This window comes from Emys orbicularis, chromosome 2 (genome assembly GCF_028017835.1).
Source record: "Emys orbicularis isolate rEmyOrb1 chromosome 2, rEmyOrb1.hap1, whole genome shotgun sequence".
Classification (NCBI taxonomy): domain Eukaryota; kingdom Metazoa; phylum Chordata; order Testudines; family Emydidae; genus Emys; species Emys orbicularis.
Window position 1 is genome coordinate 143,959,518 of NC_088684.1, and position 24,297 is coordinate 143,983,814.

Here is a 24,297-nt window from a genome sequence, read left to right on the forward strand (position 1 = left end):
AGAGACCTGTCCGCTGCACTTGGCCTCCCAAAATGTTTAGCATGTGAAATTGCAGAGGTTAAAGAAATCCAGACAGTTAGGTGATGGGATGAAACAGATACATTTTAGTCTCCTGAACCCTGCATTCTAGTACACTGCTCTAGCCTTGTTTTCCCAAACTACTCAGAGACTCTTCCTTTGTAAAGAACCTATATGGCTGTGTGAGAATGTGGGGAGGAAAGGAGGGGTTAAGTATTAGAGGCAGCATTACTGTATTCATCTCTGCCCTTAGCAGGAGTGCATTAAGAATTTCCAACCTAGTGCCCAGCATCCAAAGCAAACATCCCTGCAGCTTGTCTGCACTACCCTCATCAGAAGGTGGCAAAGCAATGTCTGAGCGCAAAGGCACACGTAACAGAGAAGCAAGGAAATGAAGGCGTATATCACCAGGAAAATGAACACTGGGATTAGCTCCCCCAACTGCCATTCACTCTAGTCTCAACTTGTCCCCTGCAAAACAAGCATCTACTTTGTTCTCCACTTGGAATAAAACAGCAGGTGACGTCCATACTATTCATTACTTGGAGGAGTCCTGTCCTTATTCAGGGATATTGTTCCATTGACGTTGCCATGGCAAAACAAGCAGGCTAATCTATTTTAGCTGTTCAAAAACAAGGAGAGAAAATACCTGAACAATAGAAAAGGCTTTGGAGAGGATGTAATCTGAAGGTGTGTGAGTAACACAAGACGTTAAGCTTGCCAAAGCACCTGGGCTCCTGTGCAGCAGACACCATCTTTCCTCACCAGCAAATGCTAGAGGACTGTACTGCTAAGATCTTCTGCATTCAAGTTACCATAGCCCTCCCTTCTCAAAAAACACCACGCAGCTATGGTGGGAAGATTTACAGCACTCCCAAAGAAAAACTTGCTACATTATTCCCCACCTAAGAAAGCAGCAGAGAAAGAATGTTAGACTTACAGAACACAAGCATGCAAAAGCAAGTGCAGGCTTACGAGCTAAGTTAACCAGAATTTGTATTCGCTGAGAACCTTAATTAGGAATTTCTAAACTCCACAGTGTTTCACTTTTATAACTGATGCGCACGCATGGCTTTTTGTGAGCGAGCCATAATTTAACATGATGTTCACAATTTCCAGTCGGAAACTTCCTTGAATTACCTTGTCTTTACACCCGTGCATGGCGAAGGGCAGTGTCGGGGAGGGAGGTTTCAGTGTGTGTGCTGTGGCCCTGAAAGGGGTCTGAATGGGAAGAGAGGAAGGGGGTTCCTGTGCTCTGCCATTGTTGTCTAAAGAGGGACTCTCCCTCTCCCATCTCTCTACCCTCTCTTCCCAAGGCCTGCGGCGTTCTGTCCCCTCTAAGCTACCTGTGTGTGTTCTCATGACACAGTGCTGCATCCAATGCCCCTATTCACGGTTGCTGGTCTCTCCATTATTACTCTGTCTTTAGTATCCTTTGTTTACTGTAAGTGAAGACGACTGAGAAGCTTGTGGTAATACTGAAGTCCTCCACACCATCCCCAATCAAGACTTCAGGCCAGAGACTGCTGCCTCCCCAGCCCATGGTCTGCTTTTGGCCACGGACAAAGATCACACATCAGTGCCAATTCCTTTAACTCCATCAACTGGGTTTGATGCTGCTAACTTGCCTGTGAACCACGACAGGGACAGGCTGAGACATGACCGTCCCTCTCTTCTTTCCTCTAGGAGAGGACCCATAAGGTAGGCTTTAGTAACTGCTTCTGTGCCCACGGATTCTGTTGCATAGGACACCAGTTTAGTTACCCCTTTGTATGAGAGGCTGAGATGGATTAGGTCAAAATTCTGGCAACACGCAGTTCTGTGTTTCATCTGACCCAGTTGGTGCAGCTGATTGGCTTTCCTAGGATCTAGCCAAGACTGGAACTTGGAGGAAAGCAAGCTACTAAAACAGAGTTAAGCAGGTTGGGGAAACAACCGGCTGAAGTTATAACTGCCACTGGCTGATGTACTCTGCCCAGTCCTCTCAACCCACCACTGCAGGACACAGTGGATGACAGAGACTCAGCGGTACTACTGCAGAGACACTGTGGGATTTGTCCCTTTTTGTAAACAATCTTCTCTAGCCTCAGGATTTTTATTTTTTTATGTAAGTTTTAAAAAAACAAGTGAGAGGATGGCAAATTAGCATGGACAGCAGGGAAGTAGGGGGCACTGCAGGCCTCCGGCTCCACCCACCTTGCTTAGTCAAGCTCGCTGCTTGTGTATCTTGGATCTACTGTCCTAATAGCAAGCAACCAAGAGGGCTTCTCTGCCATATCCAACAAGGAGTTTGTGACCTTTCCCCTCAGAGGTGGAGCCCAACCCAGCTATCCTTGCCTTTATCACCATGACTCCGTTACAGAGGCATGCTGAGATTACACCTGAAAATCACTCAGAAACTTCAGCTGGTGCAGGAAGTGGCCATCCTGTCACACAGTGGTGCTTCTCGCAGGCAGCATGTTGTATAGCTGGGTTCCATGCACTAAGTCATGTCCAGGGGCAGTACAATTGTGAATTATAAAACAGGAAAAGTTATATCTACACAGTTTTTTGACATGTGGGAAGGAGACTTCTCGGGATCCATGACTACTTTCATTAAAAATGCACCTCAAGGGTCACTTCTCTTGATGGTGACCCATGATGATGGAAGCAGCAGGTAAGCAAGCATTTGTGTACCAGCCAGTGCTAGAATAATTAATGGCTTACAACTCTTAGAGGAAAGGAAAGTGATCAGGAACAGTCAGCATGGATTCACCAAGGGCAAGTCATGCCTGACTAACCTAATTGCCTTCTATGATGAGATAACTGGCTCTGTGGATGAGGGGAAAGCAGTGGACGTGTTATTCCTTGACTTTAGCAAAGCTTTTGATACTGTCTCCCACAGTATTCTTGCCAGCAAGTTAAAGAAGTATAGGCTGAATGAATGGACTACAAGGTGGATAGAAAGCTGGCTAGATCATCGGGCTCAACGGGTAGTGATCAACGGCTCCATGTCTAGTTGGCAGCCCGTATCAAGCGAAGTGCCCCAAGGGTTGGTCCTGGGGCCGGTTTTGTTCAATATCTTCATTAATGATCTGGAGGATGGCGTGGATTGCACCCTCAGCAAATTTGCAGAGGACACTAAACTGGGAGGAGTGGTAGATACGCTGGAGGGTAGGAATAGGATACAGAGGGACCTAGACAAATTAGAGGATTGGGCCAAAAGAGATCTGATGAGGTTCAACAAGGACAAGTGCAGAGTCCTGCACTTAGGACGGAAGAATCCTGTGCACTGCTACAGAATAGGGACCGAGTGGCTAGGCAGCAGTCCTGCAGAAAAGGACCTAGGGATTACAGTGGACGAGAAGCTGGATACGAGTCGACGGTGTGCCCTTGTTGCCAAGAAGGCTAATGGCATTTTGGGCTGTATAAGTAGGAGCATTGCCAGCAGATCGAGGGACGTGATCGTTCCCCTCTATTCAGCATTGGTGAGGCCTCATCTGGAGTACTGTGTCCAGTTTTGGGCCCCACACTACAAGAAGGATGTGGAATAATTGGACAGAGTCCAGCAGAGGACAACAAAAATTATTAGGGGGCTGGAGCACATGATTTATGAGGAGAGGCTGAGGGAACTGGGATTATTTAGTCGGCAGAAGAGAAGAATGAGGGGGGGATTTGATAGCTGCTTTCAACTACCTGAAAGGGGGTTCCAAAGAGGATGAATCTAGACTGTTCTCAGTGGTACCAGATGACAGAACAAGGAATAATGGTCTCAAGTTGCAGTGGGGGAGGTGTTTAGGTTGGATATTAGGAAAAACTTTTTCACTAGGAGGGTGGTGAAGCACTGGAATGGGTTCCCTAGGGAGGTGGTGGAATCTCCTTCCTTAGAGGTTTTTAAGGTCAGGCTTGACAAAGCCCTGGATGGGATGATTTAGTTGGTGTTGGTCCGCTTTGAGCAGGGGGTTGGACTAGATGACCTCCTGAGGTCCCTTCCAACCCTGATATTCTATGATTCTAAATGCTGGCTTCGATCTGCAAAACCCTTGTGGTTTGGGCCTCACGTAACTTAAAAGACTCACTACCTGGTAGCTGAATGCTACAGATGCCCAATCTAGATCGGTTCACCCTGGCAGTGCATCCTCAGAGGAAGGCCTCTGACTCGAATTCACGCCCTCATTTGGCCTGAATTTATCCCGCAAATGTAATGTAACGCCCATCATCCCTCATGTAATGTGTCACTATGATTTTTCCTAAAAAGCTTAACCTCTCCAATAAACCAAATAGATTGAACTTCTTTAGTCTCTCACTGTAAAGCAGTTTTCCCAAACCACAAATCATTCTTGTAGCTCTTCTCTGAACCCTCTCCAGTGTATTATTCCCGTCCTCACCAAGCGTGTATACAAAGGTAAGACCACCACCCTGATCCTACTCAACATACCAGTCATCTATCTAAACATTGCACTGGTTCTCTTATGCACTACATCACCCAGGAATCTCATTTTCAGTTATTTCTCCACCAGGACCCCTAAGTCCATGTCAGAGCCACTCTGTTACAAAATACAGCTCCCCATCCTACAAGCATGAATTACATTCCTTGTTCCTAGATGTACAATCTTGCATTTAGTTCAATTGTTCAAATGAGCCCATCCTATGCCAAAGAGATCCAGATCATTCTGCAGAACTGACCTTTTTTTTTTTTTTTTTTTAGACCACTCCACCAATGTATGTCATCTGCAAACATTGCCCAGAAGTTTTATATTTTTTTCCAGACACTGATCACGGCCAAGAACAGACCCCCTGCTCAACCCTCTAGAAACACCTCCTTAAGATGACTATTCTTTTTACATTTACTTTTTGAGATGTATCAATTAGCCAGTTTTTAACCTATTTAAAATTGCCTACACTGATTTTGTATAATGCTGGGTTTTTTTAATTAGAATGTCAAATGCCTTACAGAATATTATGTTAACAGGCATTTTTATCAACCAAACTTGTAAACCCATACAATAATTATATCGAGTTTGACAAGACCTGTTTTCCAAAAAAACGTATGGACTGACATGAATTGTGCTTCCAACTTTTAACACTTTAGTGACTGATTTTGCCTGGGATCAGTATCAGCCTATAGTTAACTGGGTCAATCCCATCTGACGTTTTCAACACACAATTTGACACAAAATTAGCTTTTTTCCCCATTCCTCTAGAATTTCCCCAGTATTCCAAGAAAATGGCATTGTGGGATTCTACATTTGCCAACTGGTGATTCTGCAGATGACACACAAGGAGGAATGCAGAAGACAAACAAACATCGGGGGGATAAACTATAACAGGAACTACCAGTAACAAGCCAGGTCTGCACACAATGGAAGTTCCCTGGGGCAGGGATCCAGCTTTCTCTAGGCCTGCCCAGTGCCAGCAAATTTGTGGTACTCACATTTATTGCAAAAAGCCACCTGGGGTTTTACACCAACAGTGTTTCCTACTGGGGGCTGAGTGACATGAGACATTCCACACTCACTGTCTGCAAAGAATTCACACCACCTCAAGTGCAGCAAAGTGATTGGGGGAATCCACCCCCAACACCTTGGTCCTTCTCCAGAAGAGAGGAAATCACGACACCATCTCAGCACACTGGTGTGCAGCAGGGGCTGTGCAACACCAGTACTAGGGGCCTTCAACAGTCATGCCATACCCGGACACATTCCACACAAAAGTAACAGGAAAAACACACAGGAATGCCTCTGCCATCTCCAGGGAAAACACAAGCCTCTCACCCTCTATCCAGGTTTAGGCCTCAGGCACAATAGAGTAGAACCTCAAGTTACGAACAACTTCCATTCCCAAGGTGTTCGTAACTGTGAACAAAATGTTATGGTGGTTCTTTTAAAAGTTTACAACTGAACATTGGCTTAATTCTGCTTTGAAACTTTACTATGCAGAAGAAAAATGCTGCTTTTAATACTCCGTGGGGGAATTCTGCGCCACTGCACATGCACAGAATTTATGTCTCCCACAGAAAAATGACTTTCTGACAGGGAAGCAAAGGGAAGCCACAAGAGTGGTCATGTGACCCTCCCCAGCAGTATGTTTCAGGTGCCAGGGCAGCCAGCAGAGAGGTAAATCACTACGGGGCAGGACTGGGGAAGACCCGGCTCCCTGCCCTGCACCAGGCTCAGCTGCTAGTCCTGGCTGGGCTGGGGAGGACGGGACTTCCTCTTCCTCTGCACGGCATCCGGGGCTGGGTCAGACCCACCCCCAGATTTCTCCCCCAGCTGCAGGAAGCTCTGCAAACTCTCTCCCCCCACACCCTGCTTCCTGCACCCATCGCTCCTCAGCTGCAGGAGGAGGGATACCTGTATAGAGAGCTGCTCCCCCATCCACCCAACCCCCCGTGCATCCAGATCTCCTCATACCCAGACCCTCCCACCGAGCTTCACCCCCCGCATCCTGCACTCAGCACCCCCTCCCGATGAGCTCCAGCCCCCCACACCCATACCCCCCTGCCAAGCTCTATCCCTCCCACATCCAGATCCCCCCTGCTGAGCCCCAACCACCTTCACCTGAACCCCCCTGCAGAGTCCCATTACCGTTGCACCCAGAGCCCCCCAACAAGCCCCTGTACATCCAGATCCCTTCCACACTCGGATCCCCCACTGAGCCGCCCACACCTAGATTGCCCCACACAGAACCCTCTCAACCCACACCTGGACCCCCCGCACTAAGCCCCTCCACACTTGGATCCTGCCTTCCCACACCTAGTGCACCTGGCATGGGGGGGGGGGGGGGGGAAGAGTTCTGGGGCAGGCCCAGTCCTTGCGCTGTGTCAGGGTTGGGTGCAACCTCACTGTCTCCAGGGTGGGGGGAGCCGCACAGTGATCTTCCACCTCTGTGCAGCCAGTGGCCTGTGCTCCCCAATGCCATGCTGGAACCTCCACACTTATTTGACAAATAAAATTTGCAGAATTTTTAATATTTTGGCACAGAACTTTTAATTTTTTGGCGCAGAATGCCCTTAGGAGTATTTTAACCATGTTAATTTAAATGAAATAAGAACAGAAACAGTTTCCTTACCTTGTCAAATCTTTCTTTTTAAACTTTCCCTTTTTTTAGTAGTTTACATTTAACACAGTACTATACTGTATTTGCCTTTTTTTTGTTTGTTTCTGCTGCTGCCTGATTGTGTACTTCTGGTTCCAAATGAGGTGTGTGGTTGACGGGTCAATTCGTAACTCTGGTGTTCATAACACTGAGGTTCTACTGTACTCTTCCCTATGCAAGCTGAGCAACACGCTATACGCCCCATGCAGGTGCATGGTTCAGGAACCATAGTTGTGGATCCAACATCCATTCACTTTTCCTGCATCTGAGGATTTCAGGAGAGCAGGACCTTAATCTAGTCTAACCGTGGGCTATCCAAGTCTAGACACTCAAAACCACTCCCGCACTTCCAGGGACTGGAGAGCTTCTTTTGAAGGCTACCATTTCCCTGGGCGTAGGGGTCTGGAATTCAGAAATACTTCTTTTCGACCTCATGGTTTACAACCCCTTTACACCGACTGACCTCAGTAATTGCTTCACACCCAGTTCTTGGAGAGAGATGAGCCTCTGCTGCATTGCACTGGAGAAACAAGAAAATGCTCCATCGTCTTGGAACGCTTCTAGCGCTTTGACAGTTGTTCCTTCAAGTGGGCTGCTCTGTGAATCTCTTGCCAAAATAGAGGGAGAGTCTTGCTTAAAACATCTTGATTGGCAGAAGCAAGCATTCCAATCTAATAACTACTAAATAGACACCTTGTAATTGGTCATTGCTAAATTCCACAGCCCGCTTAGAGGAGCCTGGCAACATAATGAAAAAGCAGCTTACACTGAAAGCTAAACAAACAGTATATTCAGCCACAATCTGTATCTCTTTGCAGGACATTTTCAGGGTAGGGAGAAGTGTCCACTGTTTAAGAAAGTAAACGGGCCTTAAAACAATTACAAGTGGCCCATTAGCACAGCTTCCTCTTGTCACTGCAGCCTCTCAAGATGTCAAAAAAGTGCCCAGGGATAAAGGGCTGCTAAATCCACTAGCAGAAACCCCAGGCTGCAGACAGCAGAGTTCTAGTTAACCCGTTTAGAGTCTGGTTACTGCCTTCTTTGAATGCGCTCTACAGAGCAGACTTCACGTTTGCTTACAGATGCATGGAAGTTTGACGGGAAATGAAGATGGTGCAGTAGGGAAGGGGTGTTAAGCTCCTGCTCTGTGATCTCCAACCCCTCCCACCCCATTCCAGCTATGACTGCATGGGCAGGGGCAGCGAGTTATATAGGCCCGTGGTGCCCATGCTCCAGCAATATTCAGGGCCCGGCTCCACCAATGTTTGGGGCCAGGTCTCTCCCCTAGCCCCACCTGCCACCCCGTTCACCTCCCCTGGAGCGTCCCCCAGCCCTGCCTGCTGGACCTGAGAAGGGCCCTAGGAGCATGTACAATGACAGTGGTGTGGGGTGAGTGTGCTGCCAGAGAGGAGAGGGGAGTCCTCCTCTCTGGCCCCAGCCCCGAGGCAGCCTGCCTGCACTCCAAACTCCTCATCCCCGGCCCCGCCCCACCCGAGCGCCCGCACCCCCAGCCAGAGCCCTCACCCCACCCTCTGCCCCAGCCCTGAGCCCTCTCCTACACCGTGAACCCCTCATCCCCAGCCCCACCCTGCAGCCCTCATCCCGCCCACACCCCAACCCTCTGCCCTAGCCCTGAACCCCTCCCACACCCCAAACCCCTCATCCCCAGCCTCACCCCTTAGCCCTCCCCCCCAGCCAGAGCCCTCACCCCCCCACACACCCAAATTGTGCAATATAGGGAAACTGTTAAACGCTTACTGTTTCCAGTCCATTTTTACACTATTTTAAAATATATATATTGGCTTACAAGGCGGAGGGGGGCACGACTTGGATCCGTTCTGGGCACCACCAAAAGTTATACAAACCTGCCGCCCCTGTGCATGGGGGAAAAGCCCCTCTTGCCCATTTCCTCCCACAGCCAGCCAGCATGAGGTCTTTGGCAGGGAAAATGGACTGGCCTTCTCAGCAGAATCCAGCCTCACAGGGTGTGGGAGGAAACTGCAATGCAGCTCCTCTTCTTCCAAAAAGGCACCGAAAGAATCAGGCCAGATTTTTCCTCTCCCAGCAAGGAAACATCATGGTTCAATCATGCTGGAAAAATCCACTTCCCCGCTCACCCGCGGCGAGCAGGAATCCTTCCCAGGCAGGGCCAGCAGTTTCTGCAGAATCTCAGCTTACATTTAGAAAAAAAAAAAAAAAAAAGTTCCATATCCAGCCCTCCTGGTTGTGAAGAAAAGCTCCCAGCCGTGGCTGGAGCGGGCAGGCAATGCAGAGATGGCCGGCTAGAGACACCCCTGCTATTAAGGAATGGGCGGGTGGAGGGAGAAGGGCTGAACTGCCCAGGCCCTGAGGGCAGCTCTGAGCAGGAGGGGGGCCCAGCTGGACTGGTGAGTAATAGGTTGCCCTCGAAGGCAGGCTGACACCCTTTTGCTCTGGAGCAGATTGTGAGGAGACCCCAATTATCCCAGCAGTGGGGCAGTGAGTGGGAACCAGCAGAGGGCTCAGTGAGGAAGAGAGGCTGATTCACTGGTGGGGAGTCTGCCCAGCATTGATTTATTGTGGGGGCGATAGCATTAGTTGGTTTATTTAAGTGCTGCAGGGGGAGGAGGCAGCCCAGACAGTAACTGATTTACTGGGAGGGTGTCATTGATTTATCAAGAGGTCTGGGGGAAGGCACCCACTCTCTCACCCCACGCTTCCACATGGTGGGCAGCTTCCACCACTCGACACAAGCTCGGGAAAGAAGCTGAGCAGACAGCCACAAAGTGACTAAGACGACACTGTCAGAGGTGGATTGATTTGCGGGGGATGGGGGGACATTGTTCATTTCATCAGGCTATTGGGGTTTAACTGGACTAGTGCATTTCTATCAGGGGTGGCTCTATGTTTTTTGCTGCCCCAAGCACGGCAGTCAGGCGGCCTTCGGCGGCACGCCTGCAGGGGGTCCGCTGGTCACGCGGATTCGGCAGCATTTCTGCGGGTGATCTGCTGGTCCGCGTCTTCGGCGTACCCGCCACCAAATTGCTGCCGAACCCGCGGACCTCCCTCAGGCCTCAGGTCACCCTCACAGTGACCGGCACACCACCCCCGGCAGCTTGCCGCCCCACGCACGCACTTGCTGTGCTGGTGCCTGGAGCCACCCCTGATTTCTATGGGAATTTTTCAATTCTAAGAAGTTACACAAGTAGCAACATAATTTCTCGTGAAAGCTCACCCTAATCCTAACAAGGACCAGCTGAATTCTGGGGAAGGTTGTCTAGCTACAGAACCCATCTGTGAAATCTCGCCAGCAATTACTGACCAATAAGTGTCTGTTCCATAGACCCATCTGTCCATGTTCCTGGCCTCCAGGTCTACTAAATTCATCACCAGGGACTAGGAAGACACCAACCTCTAGCATTTACTTTAGAGCCCATGAGTGGGGGCTGGAAGCGGGATGAGCTAGCAGTCGGGACACTGGACTAGGGTGCAAGACACTTGGCTTCAGTTCCTGGCTCAGTCACAGACTCTCGAGGCAAGTTACCTGATCTACCCTGTGCCTCGGTTCCAATTTGCACCATAGAGGTGGTACATCCCTACCTCAAAGGGGTATTTGAGAGGATAAAATCCATCATGCTTGCCAGGCGCACAGATACTAGTGATGACAGCCACAAAAGTATTTAGACAGAATAGTCCATCAGCCCACTGCTATCTTCCAGTCATGCTTTCCTTACACTGCAGGAATGCACTCATCCAGAAAGCAGCATACCCACACAATAGCATTGGCTGCTTTAGAGAGTCACTGGTTTAAGACCAGCTTCTTTCTTCACCTCCAGCCCGACGATGTCAATCATTCCTTGTCCATGCACAGGCATCCGTGCACCCAAATCACATTCTTACAGTCTTTAGTAACATGGAAAAAAAGCCATCCCAGAGTTCACTCACTCCTCATAAACCATTACATGAGTTCTGTGCGTTTATTAGGTAGAGAAGCAGCTGCAACTCATCCCATCGAGCCCCGTTCCACTGCTGTTCTGAAGTCAGAATGTATCTCAGGATTCAGGGGTTGAAACAGCTACAGCAAATATGAGAACATAACAAAAGAGCAATCCAAAATATAAAACAGACTTTCAACCTAAGTTAGAAAAAAGAAGATACTCTGGAGACAAAAGAGGCAGGTTCCAGCCTTGTCAACATCCACACAACTTTCAAAGAGCTGAATACATTACAAAAAAAAGTTGAAGCAAGCAAATCCAGTTCCCCCAAACATACCAGGGAACCTAAACAGGGACTAGTCAGGCCCTCAGCTAGGCAGAATTGCTTGTGGCAATCTTTATGACTTTTGCAAAGGAACTTACCCTTGGAATGAACTTTTTCCTATCTTTTCTTTACTATTCATCCCAAGTCTGCCCCAGAGCAAAGCTCAAATCTTCTCTATGCAGAGTCTTCTGGGAATTCCATAACATATTTTAACAGTAACAATTACACCTCCCCAATAGAAGGAGAAAGAAATAGCACCAGGATGGAAAAGGCACCACAACTCAGGACTACAGCTGAGCAAATACCTGATTTTGCAGTTTGGCCACTGAACCAAAAAGTCCAAAAAGATTCAGTTTGGTTCAAACCAAAACTGCATTTTTTTTCAATTTTACTTGTCAAAACACAAAACCAATAAGTGTTTGTTCAGGTCGATGCAAAACCACATTTCCAAAATGAAAAGTTTTGTTTAAAAACAAATTGTCCAAAAAACAACAACCCATTTTGACCTTTTGGAAAAAAACAACACTTTCCTCATTTTTCATTTGGCTGAAGCTATTCGTCAGATCCAACCTGAATTCAAGAATAGTTTCAGTTGCCCTGACACTGCATTTTTCAGCAAATTTACTAGTTGCCAAAAAAATTCCACACAGCTCTACTCGCCCTTTTGAGCCCCTCTCCACCTTCTTGTTCCAGGGAGCCTGATTCTTGCACTGCCTACAAAAAAGCCAAACAAAAACAAACAACAAGAACCTATTTTGAGAAAATGTTAGGGTTGTAAAGTCAAGCACTCCCAAGTCAGCAAATACTAGAATTACGATTGCCTGTCCAACATTAATTCAGCTCCCTTGTGCATATGCATTATGATACAGTCTTTCATTGCATGATCATATGCTATATTTTCCACAGAACTTCTGCCTCACTGAGTGCTGAATGGGTAGTTATTTAATAGTCTTTATATCCTCATTGTTAAATGTGTGGCCTTATGCCGTATTTACTGGACGCCATCCGAAACCTGCACTGCATACAGAATTCATTTCCTCATCGGCTTTGCCATGGCACTCATGGCTTCACACACATTAATCAATCTCCCTTCACAACACTCCTGTGAGAACACTTGGTATTATCCCCCATTTCATAGATGGCGATCGGCGGGCCAGAGACACTAAAGGCAAAATTAATAAAAGTTCCTGCTCATTTGGGGACGCCTGTTTGTTTTTTCATTTACTCAGAATTTTTATAGCATGTTCCAAGCACAGCTCCCCTGGACTTCAGATGCAGTTGAGTATTCAAAATTTGTGCAAATCAGATACAGGGGACTCTAGCTGAGAACCCAGAAAACAAGGTGGCCACTAACTGTGCAAAGTTTGGTTTCGGCGACTTGCCCAGAATCACATAGAAACTCGATGGCAAAGGCAGGGATACAATCCAGCTCTCCAAGGCAGTGTTCAATTGCCTTAGCCATGAAACCATCCTCTCTCGTCCTGTAATCTCCTGCCTCATCCATCAAACATCTTCCAACTTATGCAACAAATGAGGCAGTGGTCCTACAGAAACACTCTCCTTCGCTGCACCTGTTTCATGCCCAGAACAGGTCCATCCTATGCACTGCACGGAGGTCCTTTTGGTCCCCTTTGGGGATCCATCCAGAACATGGGGACCCATCCAGAACATGGGGACCAAATAGATCTGTGCACTGAATGAGACAAAGATTCTATGGAAAAATAGTATGGGATGAGGTATTTGAAGACTGGCCAAAATGTTAAAAACTAGGTGCAACCAGTGCCTAAACTAAGGCTTCTAAGTCTGGATTTAGGCACCCACGGATGAGATTTAGAAGCCTAAATGATTTAGGAGCATAAGTCTCATTGAAGTCAATGGGACTCGTGCCCCTAAGTCACTTACCTTAAATGTGAGATATTTCAAAAGCACCCAACTTAAAATTTCAGACTGCTCACAAAACACACACACGAAACTTTAAACCTGAAATTTCCTGCATTTGCAGTACCTAATTTTGCTACCTTAATTTTCTTGTAACCGTTTTTTTGTATGTAATTTCCTAGGTTTTTAACAAATGAAACTAAAAAGAAAGAAAGAAATCCTGTCTTGAGGAACCATACTGATGAATCAGCAGCATCATTGGAAACTTCAGATCCACAACACAGACCACTTTGCTTGAGTTAAAAGGATAACTGGTAACAGTAGTAGGCTGTTATCCTCTATGCTGGATGAGCCACCAGACAGGATGAGCCCCGTTTTGCCAATGTGCTTCATAACTATTGGCTGACAGCAGAGGAATGCTGGCACTCAGGAGTCCCAAATTCTATTCCAAGTTCTGGAGAAGAGTGTTCTCTAGTAGTTTCAAACCCTTCTGCCCCGGCAACTCCTCCCCTCTGCTCCTATCCCCCCATAAACCTTTCCCTGTCCTTATCCTTCTTTGCTCCTCAGCCCTCTGCATCCCCCCTTCTCTTCCACACTGCTTGGGCACCAGCAGGAGGGAGCACAGGAGAGTCTCCCTATTCTCAGCACCAGTGCTTGGTGACACAGTGGGCCCCAGCAGGCAGGAGAAGCAACTGAAGGGAATGTCCTGCTCAGCCCCTTCTGCCCTAAGATAGAGCATGATCAGTACACAAGGAATGCTCTGAAAACATAGCTGCCAAACGCAGAGAACTCAGAATTTCACAGGGACAGTATGAGGCGCTTCTGTGGCCCCAGGACAAGCCCTCTGTCAAAATTCAAGCCTCTTCCCCAAAGCACAGACACATCAGGGCTTCACAATGAAACGGCTGAAAGACATTTTTTAGCATGCCCAACACAACATATTTTCCCAAATGTCATTATCAGAAGCACCTGAAACTTTTTTGCTGAAATTAAGAAAAAAAATCAGCCTGAGGCATGGAAAATTTCAGCCTGAATAATTAATATTTGGCTTATTAATTATAAAGCCCGTTTATAATTAAAAACAGGCTTTTACAATGGAAACCATGAGGAAACCTTAGCTCTAAAAGTTGCTGCCAGCTCTACCTATAACGCAAGGTCAGGCCACCTCACAGCACATGAGCAATTGAGTTTGAGCAAAAACTGGTGTAAAGCATTGCAATCAAATGAATGACTGTCTTTAACCATCAGCAGGTCTCCTAAGGATGACAATAACCTGGCTCAGCAATTACAATGCACTCTGCAATTACTTTTTTATTTAATTCGAATTTTTTTATTTTATTTAAATTACAATAAATCTATCTTTTAAAAAATAAATCTGTTCAAAATTAAATCTGAATTTAAAACAAAATATGTTAAGGACTAAAATCTTATAATCTCTTAAGACATCTAAACACAAAATGCTGAATCCATGAGCTCTGTCAAGAGTTTTGAGTTAAAGGCTGCTTTTCTATATAAAGAAAGAATCAGGGGGAAAACATCTAACTTTTGAAGTCCAGCTTTACAAATATGGCACAATAGGTCATGTACTGTATTAAGGGATTGTTCTGGTTAATAAAAATAAATTGTATATGCTGTTTTGTGTGTTTAGTTAAATTCCAGTTACCATCCTAATGCAGCCTGACACAAATCATGAGCAAAAAGTTAATTATCTAGTAAATAAGCAATATATCATTTGTCATTTTCTAACACACTAAAAATGTTTAATTAATAATCTGAAAACAATTATATAACTGCTTAAATAAATGCATATAGTTATAGCGTATCTTAAGTAGCAAAAAGATGTACCAAATCTAGTGTGAAGGCTCTATTTAGTTGCAAATCAACGTTGCTTCAATGGTGATATCAACCAATGAGAATACACCTTTCTTTGAAAGTAACTGAAGTACAAACGGAAAAGCTGATTACAACTGAGGATTTAAATCGAGGCTCTGCACTTGCTGATTTAATCATGATTTAAATTGCTGATTTAAATCAATCCAGCCTGCCACACTGAAGGAGATATTTCGCTTTGGAAGTAACCAGCTACTTGTTTAGCTGGGCATCTTCCGGCAGAAAACCTCAAACTTGCCCTCTTCAGTGACTGGACATTTACGCCTGTTCTACGTAGGACTTTTCTGGGAACTCTCCCATTGATTCACTAACACCTGTGCAGCTCCACTGGTGGCATTATCAGAGAAACCAAGGCTTAGGCATTCACCAGTGTTTTTATACTAGTGCTGCCATTGTTCCGACCAATCGAGAAGTTGCACAAGTGATGGGTCTTTTCGCAATAGCATATTGAGTGATTATATAAAAATCGCTGCCTAGAGAGAACATCCATACTCAGAGTCACACTGCATTGGCTCTCCCTATAACTGGATATTAGAAGACAACTCGTCATTATATTTACCCAAGAAACTAGGCCTGTATTGGTAGCATGATGCATAGTAACAATATGACAGTTTCATATGCCATCATGTCTTTCATACAAACTGTATCCCAAAATATCTGAGGGAGTTAAATGCAGTTAGAAAGCAATACTAGAAGCAGCACCATCATAATTATGGCCCACATTGCACATGAAATATTTTCCAGTAGTGTTTGCACGACAATCCTGACAGAGACGCTGAACTCTCTCTGCTCCTGATCTAAGAATCATGTACTATATAAGTATGCAAGGCAAAGGTATGGATGCCACTGGAAATATAGAGGAGATATGTGATTAGCAGTAAGGGGGGTTTTCTGATGAATAAGTACATAACAGACATCGACCCAGGGTCAGAGTGAAAATGGTAGATGGAACTTTAACTCCAAGTTTCCTGGAGTTAAATGGAATAGAGTACAGACACAGCTTTTCATTTTCTTATTTGTTACATCATTTTATGTGCTATATTTATCAGCAAGAGGCTGATTTTTCCTTCAGAAATAAAAATATCAGAAAGGTCAAATCTGTAAGGTTTAAAAATAAAAAATAAAAAAAGGCAGGAGAAACCACACACACCCTTTTTTCCCCCTTTGCAACTCCATGCTTAGAATGGAACTGAGAGGTTCTCTTAAATGTGAGTTCATTGAGGGGAGGGAAGAACCCAATGGAACTAAAACGTTAACAGGAGTGGAAGTCTGCATTCCAAATGCAGCTGCAATCATCAGCTGTCCTGTTTGATACAAAATGAACTACGAGGCCTGAAAAAGTCATCCAACCTCCCAAGTACCACAGAGAGCAGAGATGTAAGAAAGCTAAGTCAAGTAGCATACTCCCCAAGAACCTACTGAACTTTTACCTAAAGTATTACTAATCATGTTTATTACAGAAGGGCCTACAGGCCAACCAGAAATGGGGCCCCGCTGTTGTAGAATTTAGCTAGTCTAGTTTTAAAAGTGAAAAGTGATAGGTCTTCTACCCTCCCCCTGAGATGACTCCACAAGGCAGAACATCTTGTCAGGATGGCTTTCCTGATATTTGTTATGTTCATGGCATGTACATAGAGAAGTTAGATACAAATATCTAATGCTATTTCTGGAAGGTTGCAGTGTAAAACAACTTCATTGGAATCCAGAACCTTAACATGAGAACAAAAACGGAGAGAGAGAAAGCAGGCTGCTCCCTAAGGCAGACAGGCGCAACTCCTCCCACCTTGCTCTAGGCTGTCTCTTTGCAGACTGACTGCATAAAACCCAGATTGCATGCTTCTGCAGAGCCCCGAAGCCTGCAAACAGGACCAGGAAATTCCTTACACTTAACGTGACAGCTTGTCATTTTAAGTTTTCAAGGCATCACAGTATTCCTTTACTTAATTTCATACCATTGTTCCCAGTTCTGTTCTCCATGTACTGTCCCAAAAAATTGCTCCCTATCCTCAGCAGGTTGGAGAGGAAATATTCATTGGCTCTTACACTCCTTAATTATCTCACAGCCAACCTATACATATTTGGCTCTTTTAATCTCTACACAGTCAATCCCTCCAGCACCTAGATACCATCATTATAGGCATCATATAGAAACACAAGACAGACAGACCAATCCTGATCATTTTTGTTGCTCTTCTCTGATCCCCAACCAGTTCGTCAATATCTTTCTCATAACATGATGCCTCAACAATGAATGTCATTCATATATGGGAGCTGCTAGTTCCCTATCTAGAGATAATGTCTCTGCAGCCGCAGCCCAAAACTGCATTGCCGATACTTAGGGCTCTGAAAACTCATTTTTAATTTGCTGCGCATCATCACTCCAAGAATCTTTTTCTAGCATCTTCTTCCCATTGAGTATCTGTTTCCAAACTCCCACACCCACGCCACAGCCCAGAAAGATTAATTACATATTTCCAAGATGAATCTCAATTTGTCCCCACATGGGTCCATACAAAACAGCTGCTAAAACCTTAAGTGGCCTGATCACATCACCCCTTCCATTCCATCCACTGTCCCCCACCCCTTCTCCACTGCATCCAATATAAGCTTCTTGTACTTATCTTTAAGTCCATTCCCAGTAGCCCTGCCCTACCTTTCTACTCTGTTACCTTACTGCTTTGTCAACCTTTCACTCCATCAATAACAGTTAACCTCTATCATGCATGAGCCTGTTTCTCCCACAATCACCTTTGAGTCCCCTCCCCATTCTTCCCTTATGCCTGGAACATCCTCTCTCTCTCTCTCTCTCAAAAAAAAAAAAAAAAAAAAAAAAAATCCATAAAGCCCCACCCTCCTTCAAGTCTCATTTTAAGACTCATTTCTACTGTGATACCCACAAAACACCGACAGCTGATAACGGTCAGTCAAGACTAGGGCTATCCCTTTATTTGTCTCAATTACTAAAACCCTCTCTGTGCCAAAAGATGCTACTGTTCCTATTACCCTCTCCTCCATCTCCCTCCTCCGCATTTGCTCAGTTCACCTGTTGAATCTTGTCTTAAACTAAGCTTTTCAGGATGAGGACAGTGATTATCTGTCTGTACAGTGCCTAGCACATTGGCTGGGGAGTCTAGGCAGTGCTATAACAGTTTTGGATTTTAAGGCCAGAAGGAACCATTAAGATCATCTAGTCTAACCTCCTACATAACAACGGCCATCAAATTTCACCAAGTGGTTCCTGCACCAACTTCACAAGTTTTGATTGACCTGTAGCATATCTTTTAGAAAGACACCCAAACCTGATTTTAAGATGTCAAATGATACACAATCCACTACAACCCTAGGAAAATTGTTGCAAAGCTAAGTTAGCATCACCGCTAAAAATGCACACTTTACCTCCTGTTTGAATTTGTCTAGCTTCTATTTCCTGCTGTTGGCGTTTTTTTATGTTTTTGTCTGCTGGAATAACGAGTCCTCCACATATCCTCTCCTTGGGTGGGTAATTTAGACTGCGATCAAATTGCTTCTTAACCCTCTGCTTGATAGGATAAATAGATTGAACTTCTTAAGTCTCTCCATGTAAGGCAGGTTGTCCAGTCCTTAGATCTTCTTGTAGGTCTTCCCTGAACACTCCAAATTTTCAGCACCTTCTTTGAAGTGTGGTTACCAGAACTGGACACAATATTCTAGTAATGGTCTCACCTCTGGTGTATACATAAATACACCACCTCATTGTTCCCCTACTTATGCATCCCAGGATAGCAAAAGCCCACTCAGGCCTGGTCTACACTGGGGGTGGGGGTGGGGGGGGAGAATGAATCTAAGTTATGCAACTTCAGCTACATCAATAACATAGCTGAAGTCGATGTACTTAGATCTACTTACCGTGGTGTCTTCACTGTGGTAAGTCGACAGCTGACGCTCTCCCATCAACTCTGCCTGCGCCTCTCGCCCTAGTGGAGTATTGGAGTCGACGGGAGAGCGCTCAGCGGTCGATTTATCGCGTCTAGACCCCCCGCTGGATCGATCGCTGCCCGTCGATCCAGCGGGTAACGTAGACAAGCCCTTAGCTACAGCATCACACTGGGAGCTCAAGTTCATTTGGTGGTTCACCACCACCCCAAGTCTGTTGCAGAATCACTGCTCTCTAAGATGCAGTTCCCATCCTGTAAGCATGATCTACTTTCTTTGTCCCTAGATGTATGATCATGCATTTGGCTGAATTGTATTTGATTGTGTCAAGCTTATCAAAAAATCCAGATCACTCTGTATCAGTGGCCTGCCCTCATCATCATTTATCGCCCGCCAATATTAGTGACATTTGCAAACTTTACATGAAATTTTATATTTTCTTCGATATTTGAAAAAAATATCCTCAACCCAATCCTATATAAGAAGTCCCTGCTGAACCCCATCAGAATACCCCCATTCAATTATTATTCCCCATTAACAAATATGTCTTGAGATCTATCAACCTGTTTTTAAACACATGTGCTGCACTGGTTTTGAACAATGCTAGTTTTTTAGTCAAAATGTTGTGCAGTACTAAGTCAAATGCCTAAAAGAAGGCCAAGCATATTACATCAACACAGTTACCGGTATCAACCACTTGTAGTCCCACTAAAAAAATTGTATCAACTTAGCTGAAGACCTCTTTTCCAAGTAGCCCTGTTTACCAGCCTTAGTTGTATGACCATCCCTTAGTTCTTTTTTGATTGAGTCACATACCGCTGTTCCATTATTTTGTCTGAGATCGATGTCAGGCTAACAGGCCCATAATTACCCAGGTTATCCTGTTTACCCTTTTAAAAAATATGGACACATTAGCTCGCTTCTGGTCCTCTTGAATTTCCCCAGTATTCCAAGATTTATTAAATAAAAATATTAATTTTATGCTTATGTTTCTAATCTTACTCAGTCCCTTTTTATTATTTCTTAATCCTCGCTGGTATTTGCAATTCCTCCCAATCAGATATCATCTGTGAAATTTATTAATACAAATAATGGTGACAAACTGCAACTATAACCTTTACCCATCACACAACTGTCTGCCACACAGACATATTTGTATAATCATGTCCTCGAGGCAAGTACAGTCTAGCTGTTAAGATCTAAACGAAAGGCCAAAAGTTCTAATGCCCAATTATCAGTAACTGTATAATTAAAATACAGTTATGTCATACGGCTGAATGCAGTATTGACCCGTGTTAATGAACAAACAACCAAATGGCTAATAATTCAAACATCATTTAACACTAAATGACTGTTCAAGCTCGCTGGTTTTAGATAACATATTTTAGAGATAGGTGTAAACAAGCTAGCATTAATTTAAGTCACAGCTTAAAGGAACTGTATCTTGTTCTATGTTCTCTTTGAAGGAATGCATGTAAAATCCTCCTATCAACAATTTAGCAAAGGCAAGTGTGAATAATGGATTCATTAAAACCTGGCCGAACAGTGGACGTCACTAAAAGGATTTTGTTTCACAGCAGTAAAACATACAAGAATCGAGAAGCCTTCCATGCTAACTAACCCTATTAGTTTAGAGCATTATTTGTACAAGTGCTCGTGCCAGCTGCTTTCAGGCATACAAGGAAACAAGCCATCCATGCCCCAGGTATGTTTTAATGCCACAAGTGAATAGAGCAGCTTCCAATTGCTGAAAAGCACGATGACAGCAGAATTAACTGGTTCTGCTGGGAAAGTTTCTCAGGCCTCCCTTAATCATTATTAAGCACCAATCAGGCATCACATTTATCTTGTTCAGGCCCCTCACCTTAAAAGACAAAAGTTCCAGAATTAAATCAGAAGCCCAGAGGAGGGCACTGATCTGTGATAAGGTGTGCACCTCACCAAGGAAAGGATAATAATAGGTTCCTGTTTGGGGATAAGCATGCAGGCAGGGAACCTCTAATGGTCACCGGAACACAATGAGCTCCTGAGGGCAGTGGAGGATTTGGGGATGGGGCATTGGTTTGTGTTCTGGGGAATTCCAATTTGCTCTCATTTGCACTCTGTCTAACGCTTGGTCAATTTGCTTAATCACTTCTTTAAACGCTGATGGAGAGACAGACAATGTCAGCCCATTAACAGCTTTAAAAAGTCTAAAAGATCCCTTTAAATGAGAAAAGCAGGGCAAACAAGAAAACCCTCGTCAGGTTTCTCAGGTTTACACATGTAACAGGGCTCCCCACTGGATTCTTTATTAGTTTTCCATCCAGAATTTACATTCAAGTTTTAAACTGCAGGAGTCAGAAATCAAACAGCATGCACGTTTCTTTTGCATAGAACTTTAAAGTTATTGCAGAATCGACTGCTCCACCCCAGCAGATAAGAGCTGTGGGTCTTGCTCTGAAACTAGTTAAGTAAAACAAATACACCACCAAGTAAGAATCTTGGATTTTCCCCTCAAATATCCATTAAAGATATACTGTCAAGTCAAGTCTATCCCTTATTTTTTGTGCCTGTGTGGTTAAAAAAAAAAAAAGTTTTTACAAAACTCAGATCCAAGAGAAACGACTCCATGAAATTACAAAACACACACCATGGCCCTGACCCTGCAATTTGTCACACACAGGCAGACTGCTGTGTCCACATGGGCTGCCCCCATTAAATACAATGGGGGTTTGCGCAGGCACACAACTCCATGTATGAGCAACAAATTGCAGCACTGGAGTCTTAATTTTAAAGCAAACGTTCCTGAGCAATGTTTGTAAACCAAGCATCAGAGCATAGTACTAATGCATTAATGTTTGTATTACAATAGCCCCCAAGGGGCCCAAGCCGGACTGGGGTTTCTTAACATTGAGCAGGATATAGAAGCCCCAATCCTACAATCAGCTCAGCCCAGGATTCCCTGTGCCATCTCAGTGAAGTCACTAGGTCTCTGCACAGGCACATGGGTCTGCCCGTGCCCATTCAATTGCAGGATTGGGGCCACAGAGTGAAAAAATGGGCCTCACCCCCAATGAAACCGTGAGCAAAACTGACTAGAAACTGCGTGTCAGCAAGTGAAAGGGGGCTTGTTTTCACCTTCCAAGTTGAGAGAAATGTGAAAAGTGACCAAACAGCATCAAAGAATGAAAATTAGATTTGATATTCTGGAGTTCTATTTTCATAATCTAAGGTGATATTAGTCAAATAAACTAGGGCATGTGTGTGTTTGTTTGAAATATATGTTCATTATATATACATTATATATCATTATATATATCACAACGTATAACTTCCTAAAGAGCAATGGGGACAAGTTTGGGCCCCAACCCTACAAACAGATCCTCATGGGGTTGGACCCTGACTTTAGTGGGGTTCTACAAGGATATTACGGTCTGCCTGCATCAGCTTGAATGATCAACCCAGGAAGGAGGAAGAATGAATCAGGGAGCAAAACTGTCACTTTCCTCATCCCTGCCAATTCTTTGAGAAGTCTCGCTTTACGAAGGGGAACATATGCACCCCATGGAAAGGAATGAGGATCAGAAAAACCGCCCAACTCATCTCTTCAGCTTCCAAATAAAAAAATCTAACTTCACCACGGGGGCAGTTTCCCCATCACGCATATTATTAGATCCTTAGGATGAAAATGCTGCTCCAAGCTACTTTACAAAAGATCGCTTTTATGCAATCAACGCCACAAACAAGAGTCAGAGCAGACATTTCTACTCCGCAAGACAGCAAAAGCCCCCCACTCCCTGACCACATACACTGTCCCTGGACATCAGGGGTCTCTCCTCAGCTAGGGTGAAAGGACAGCTGAACAGTGTCTGTGGGGAGAAAGGGGTTCTTCTGGTGACAGCAGAGGGGCTAAACCAAAGTGAGCAGCACTTACTGTGCGAGCACCGCCAGGGGACAGGGCTCCGTTGGGCAGGTAGGGGCTGCCCAGCTCTGGGATCATCAGGAAGGGGTAACCTGGATATGGGGGCCCCTTAAAGAAACCTCCATCTTGCTGTCTTCTCACTACTGGGGAGAAAAGAAAAGGCTCAGCCAGGGGCATTCAGGGGGGTGGGGTTGGGAGCAGGCCAAGAGCGGCCCGGGAGTGGGAAGATGGTAGAAGTGGCTGAAGTTGGTTGGGGGGCGGGGGGAGAGATAGGTCTTCACTGCAAAGTTAACTCGAGTTACTCTACACTCGGGTTACTTCCCTGGAGTAAGCCTAACTCAGGGAGGACGGGGTGGGAAAGCAGGGAGGAGGAGGAGGAGAGGGTCTGAGGGCGGGCGACGGACACGGACGAAGAAAACAAAGAGGTTAAAAGTCTTGCTAAGCGTCTGCAAGTATCCGAAGGATGTAAACACCAAGGAGGGCTGCACGGCGGGGGGGGGGGGGGGGGGAGAATCCTCCAGGCCGGGACCGATCTGGGCAGGGACCTGAGAGACCCTTCCCGTCCAAGGCGAACTCCCAGGGGCGCCCCCCGAGAGGGGGACACAGGGGGAAAGGGAGAGGGGACGGAGGATGGCGCGGTGAGGTGGGGAGCAGAAGGGGACAAGTGGGCAGGGAGTGGGGGGCTGTGGGGCAGAAGGGAGCAGGAGGAGTGGGAAGCGGGCTGGGGAAAGGGGCACAGGGCGGGACAGGGGCCCCGGGGGGAGCAGAGAGAGGGTTGGGGGGCTGGGGAAGGGGTCGGTACCTTCGGCGAGATAGTCCCGCGGCTTCTGGAAACTTTCGCGGGGCTGCGGCGGCGGCCGCTCCGCCTGCGGGGGAGACACAAAGGGGAGAGGGGTGAGCGCTGCCCCTCACCCCAGCCCCGGCCCCTCACCTCCAGCCCCCGGCCCGGCCCCTCACCTCCGAGTCGGAGCCCGAGGCGCTGGCGCGGCGGTTCTCGGACTCGTGGACCAGCGAGGACTTGAGCTCGTCCAGGTCCCCGTGGGCCGAGCCGCGCCCCGCGCCCTTGTCCTGCTCGTCGCCCTCGTCCTGGAAGGGGATCAGCTCGTCCGGGGCGCCCAGGTCGTCGCCGCCCGCGGGCGGCAGCTGGGGCATGGTGCGCCCGGCCCGCCCAACTTCGACGCGCGGCGCCGGCCGAGTGCGGAGCGGGCTGCGGGCGGGGAGCGGGCGCGGCGCTGCTGCCTCCCTCCCCGCTCCCTCAGCCGGCGGGGCCGGCCCCTCGCTCCCCGCCGCCCGGGGAGGGTCGGGAGTGCGGCCGGGAGGGTGGAGCTCCCGCTGCAAGCTGACACCGGCTGGAGCGGGGCGGGAGCCCCAGCGCGTCA

General features: G+C 46.3%; 1 protein-coding gene across 1 annotated transcript in view; it reads right to left on the bottom strand.

Moving 5' to 3' along the window:
* The window catches only part of TCF7L1 (transcription factor 7 like 1), a 96,229-nt gene extending 72,159 nt beyond the window's left edge, over positions 1–24,070 (bottom strand). Inside the window, exons 1-3 of the mRNA XM_065400051.1 lie at positions 23,876–24,070; positions 23,721–23,784; positions 22,931–23,061 (exon numbers count right to left, since the gene is read on the bottom strand). Coding sequence (XP_065256123.1) covers positions 22,931–23,061; positions 23,721–23,784; positions 23,876–24,070 — 390 coding nt within the window. The remainder of the gene's footprint in view (positions 1–22,930; positions 23,062–23,720; positions 23,785–23,875) is intronic.
* Positions 24,071–24,297: the final 227 nt, after the last annotated feature.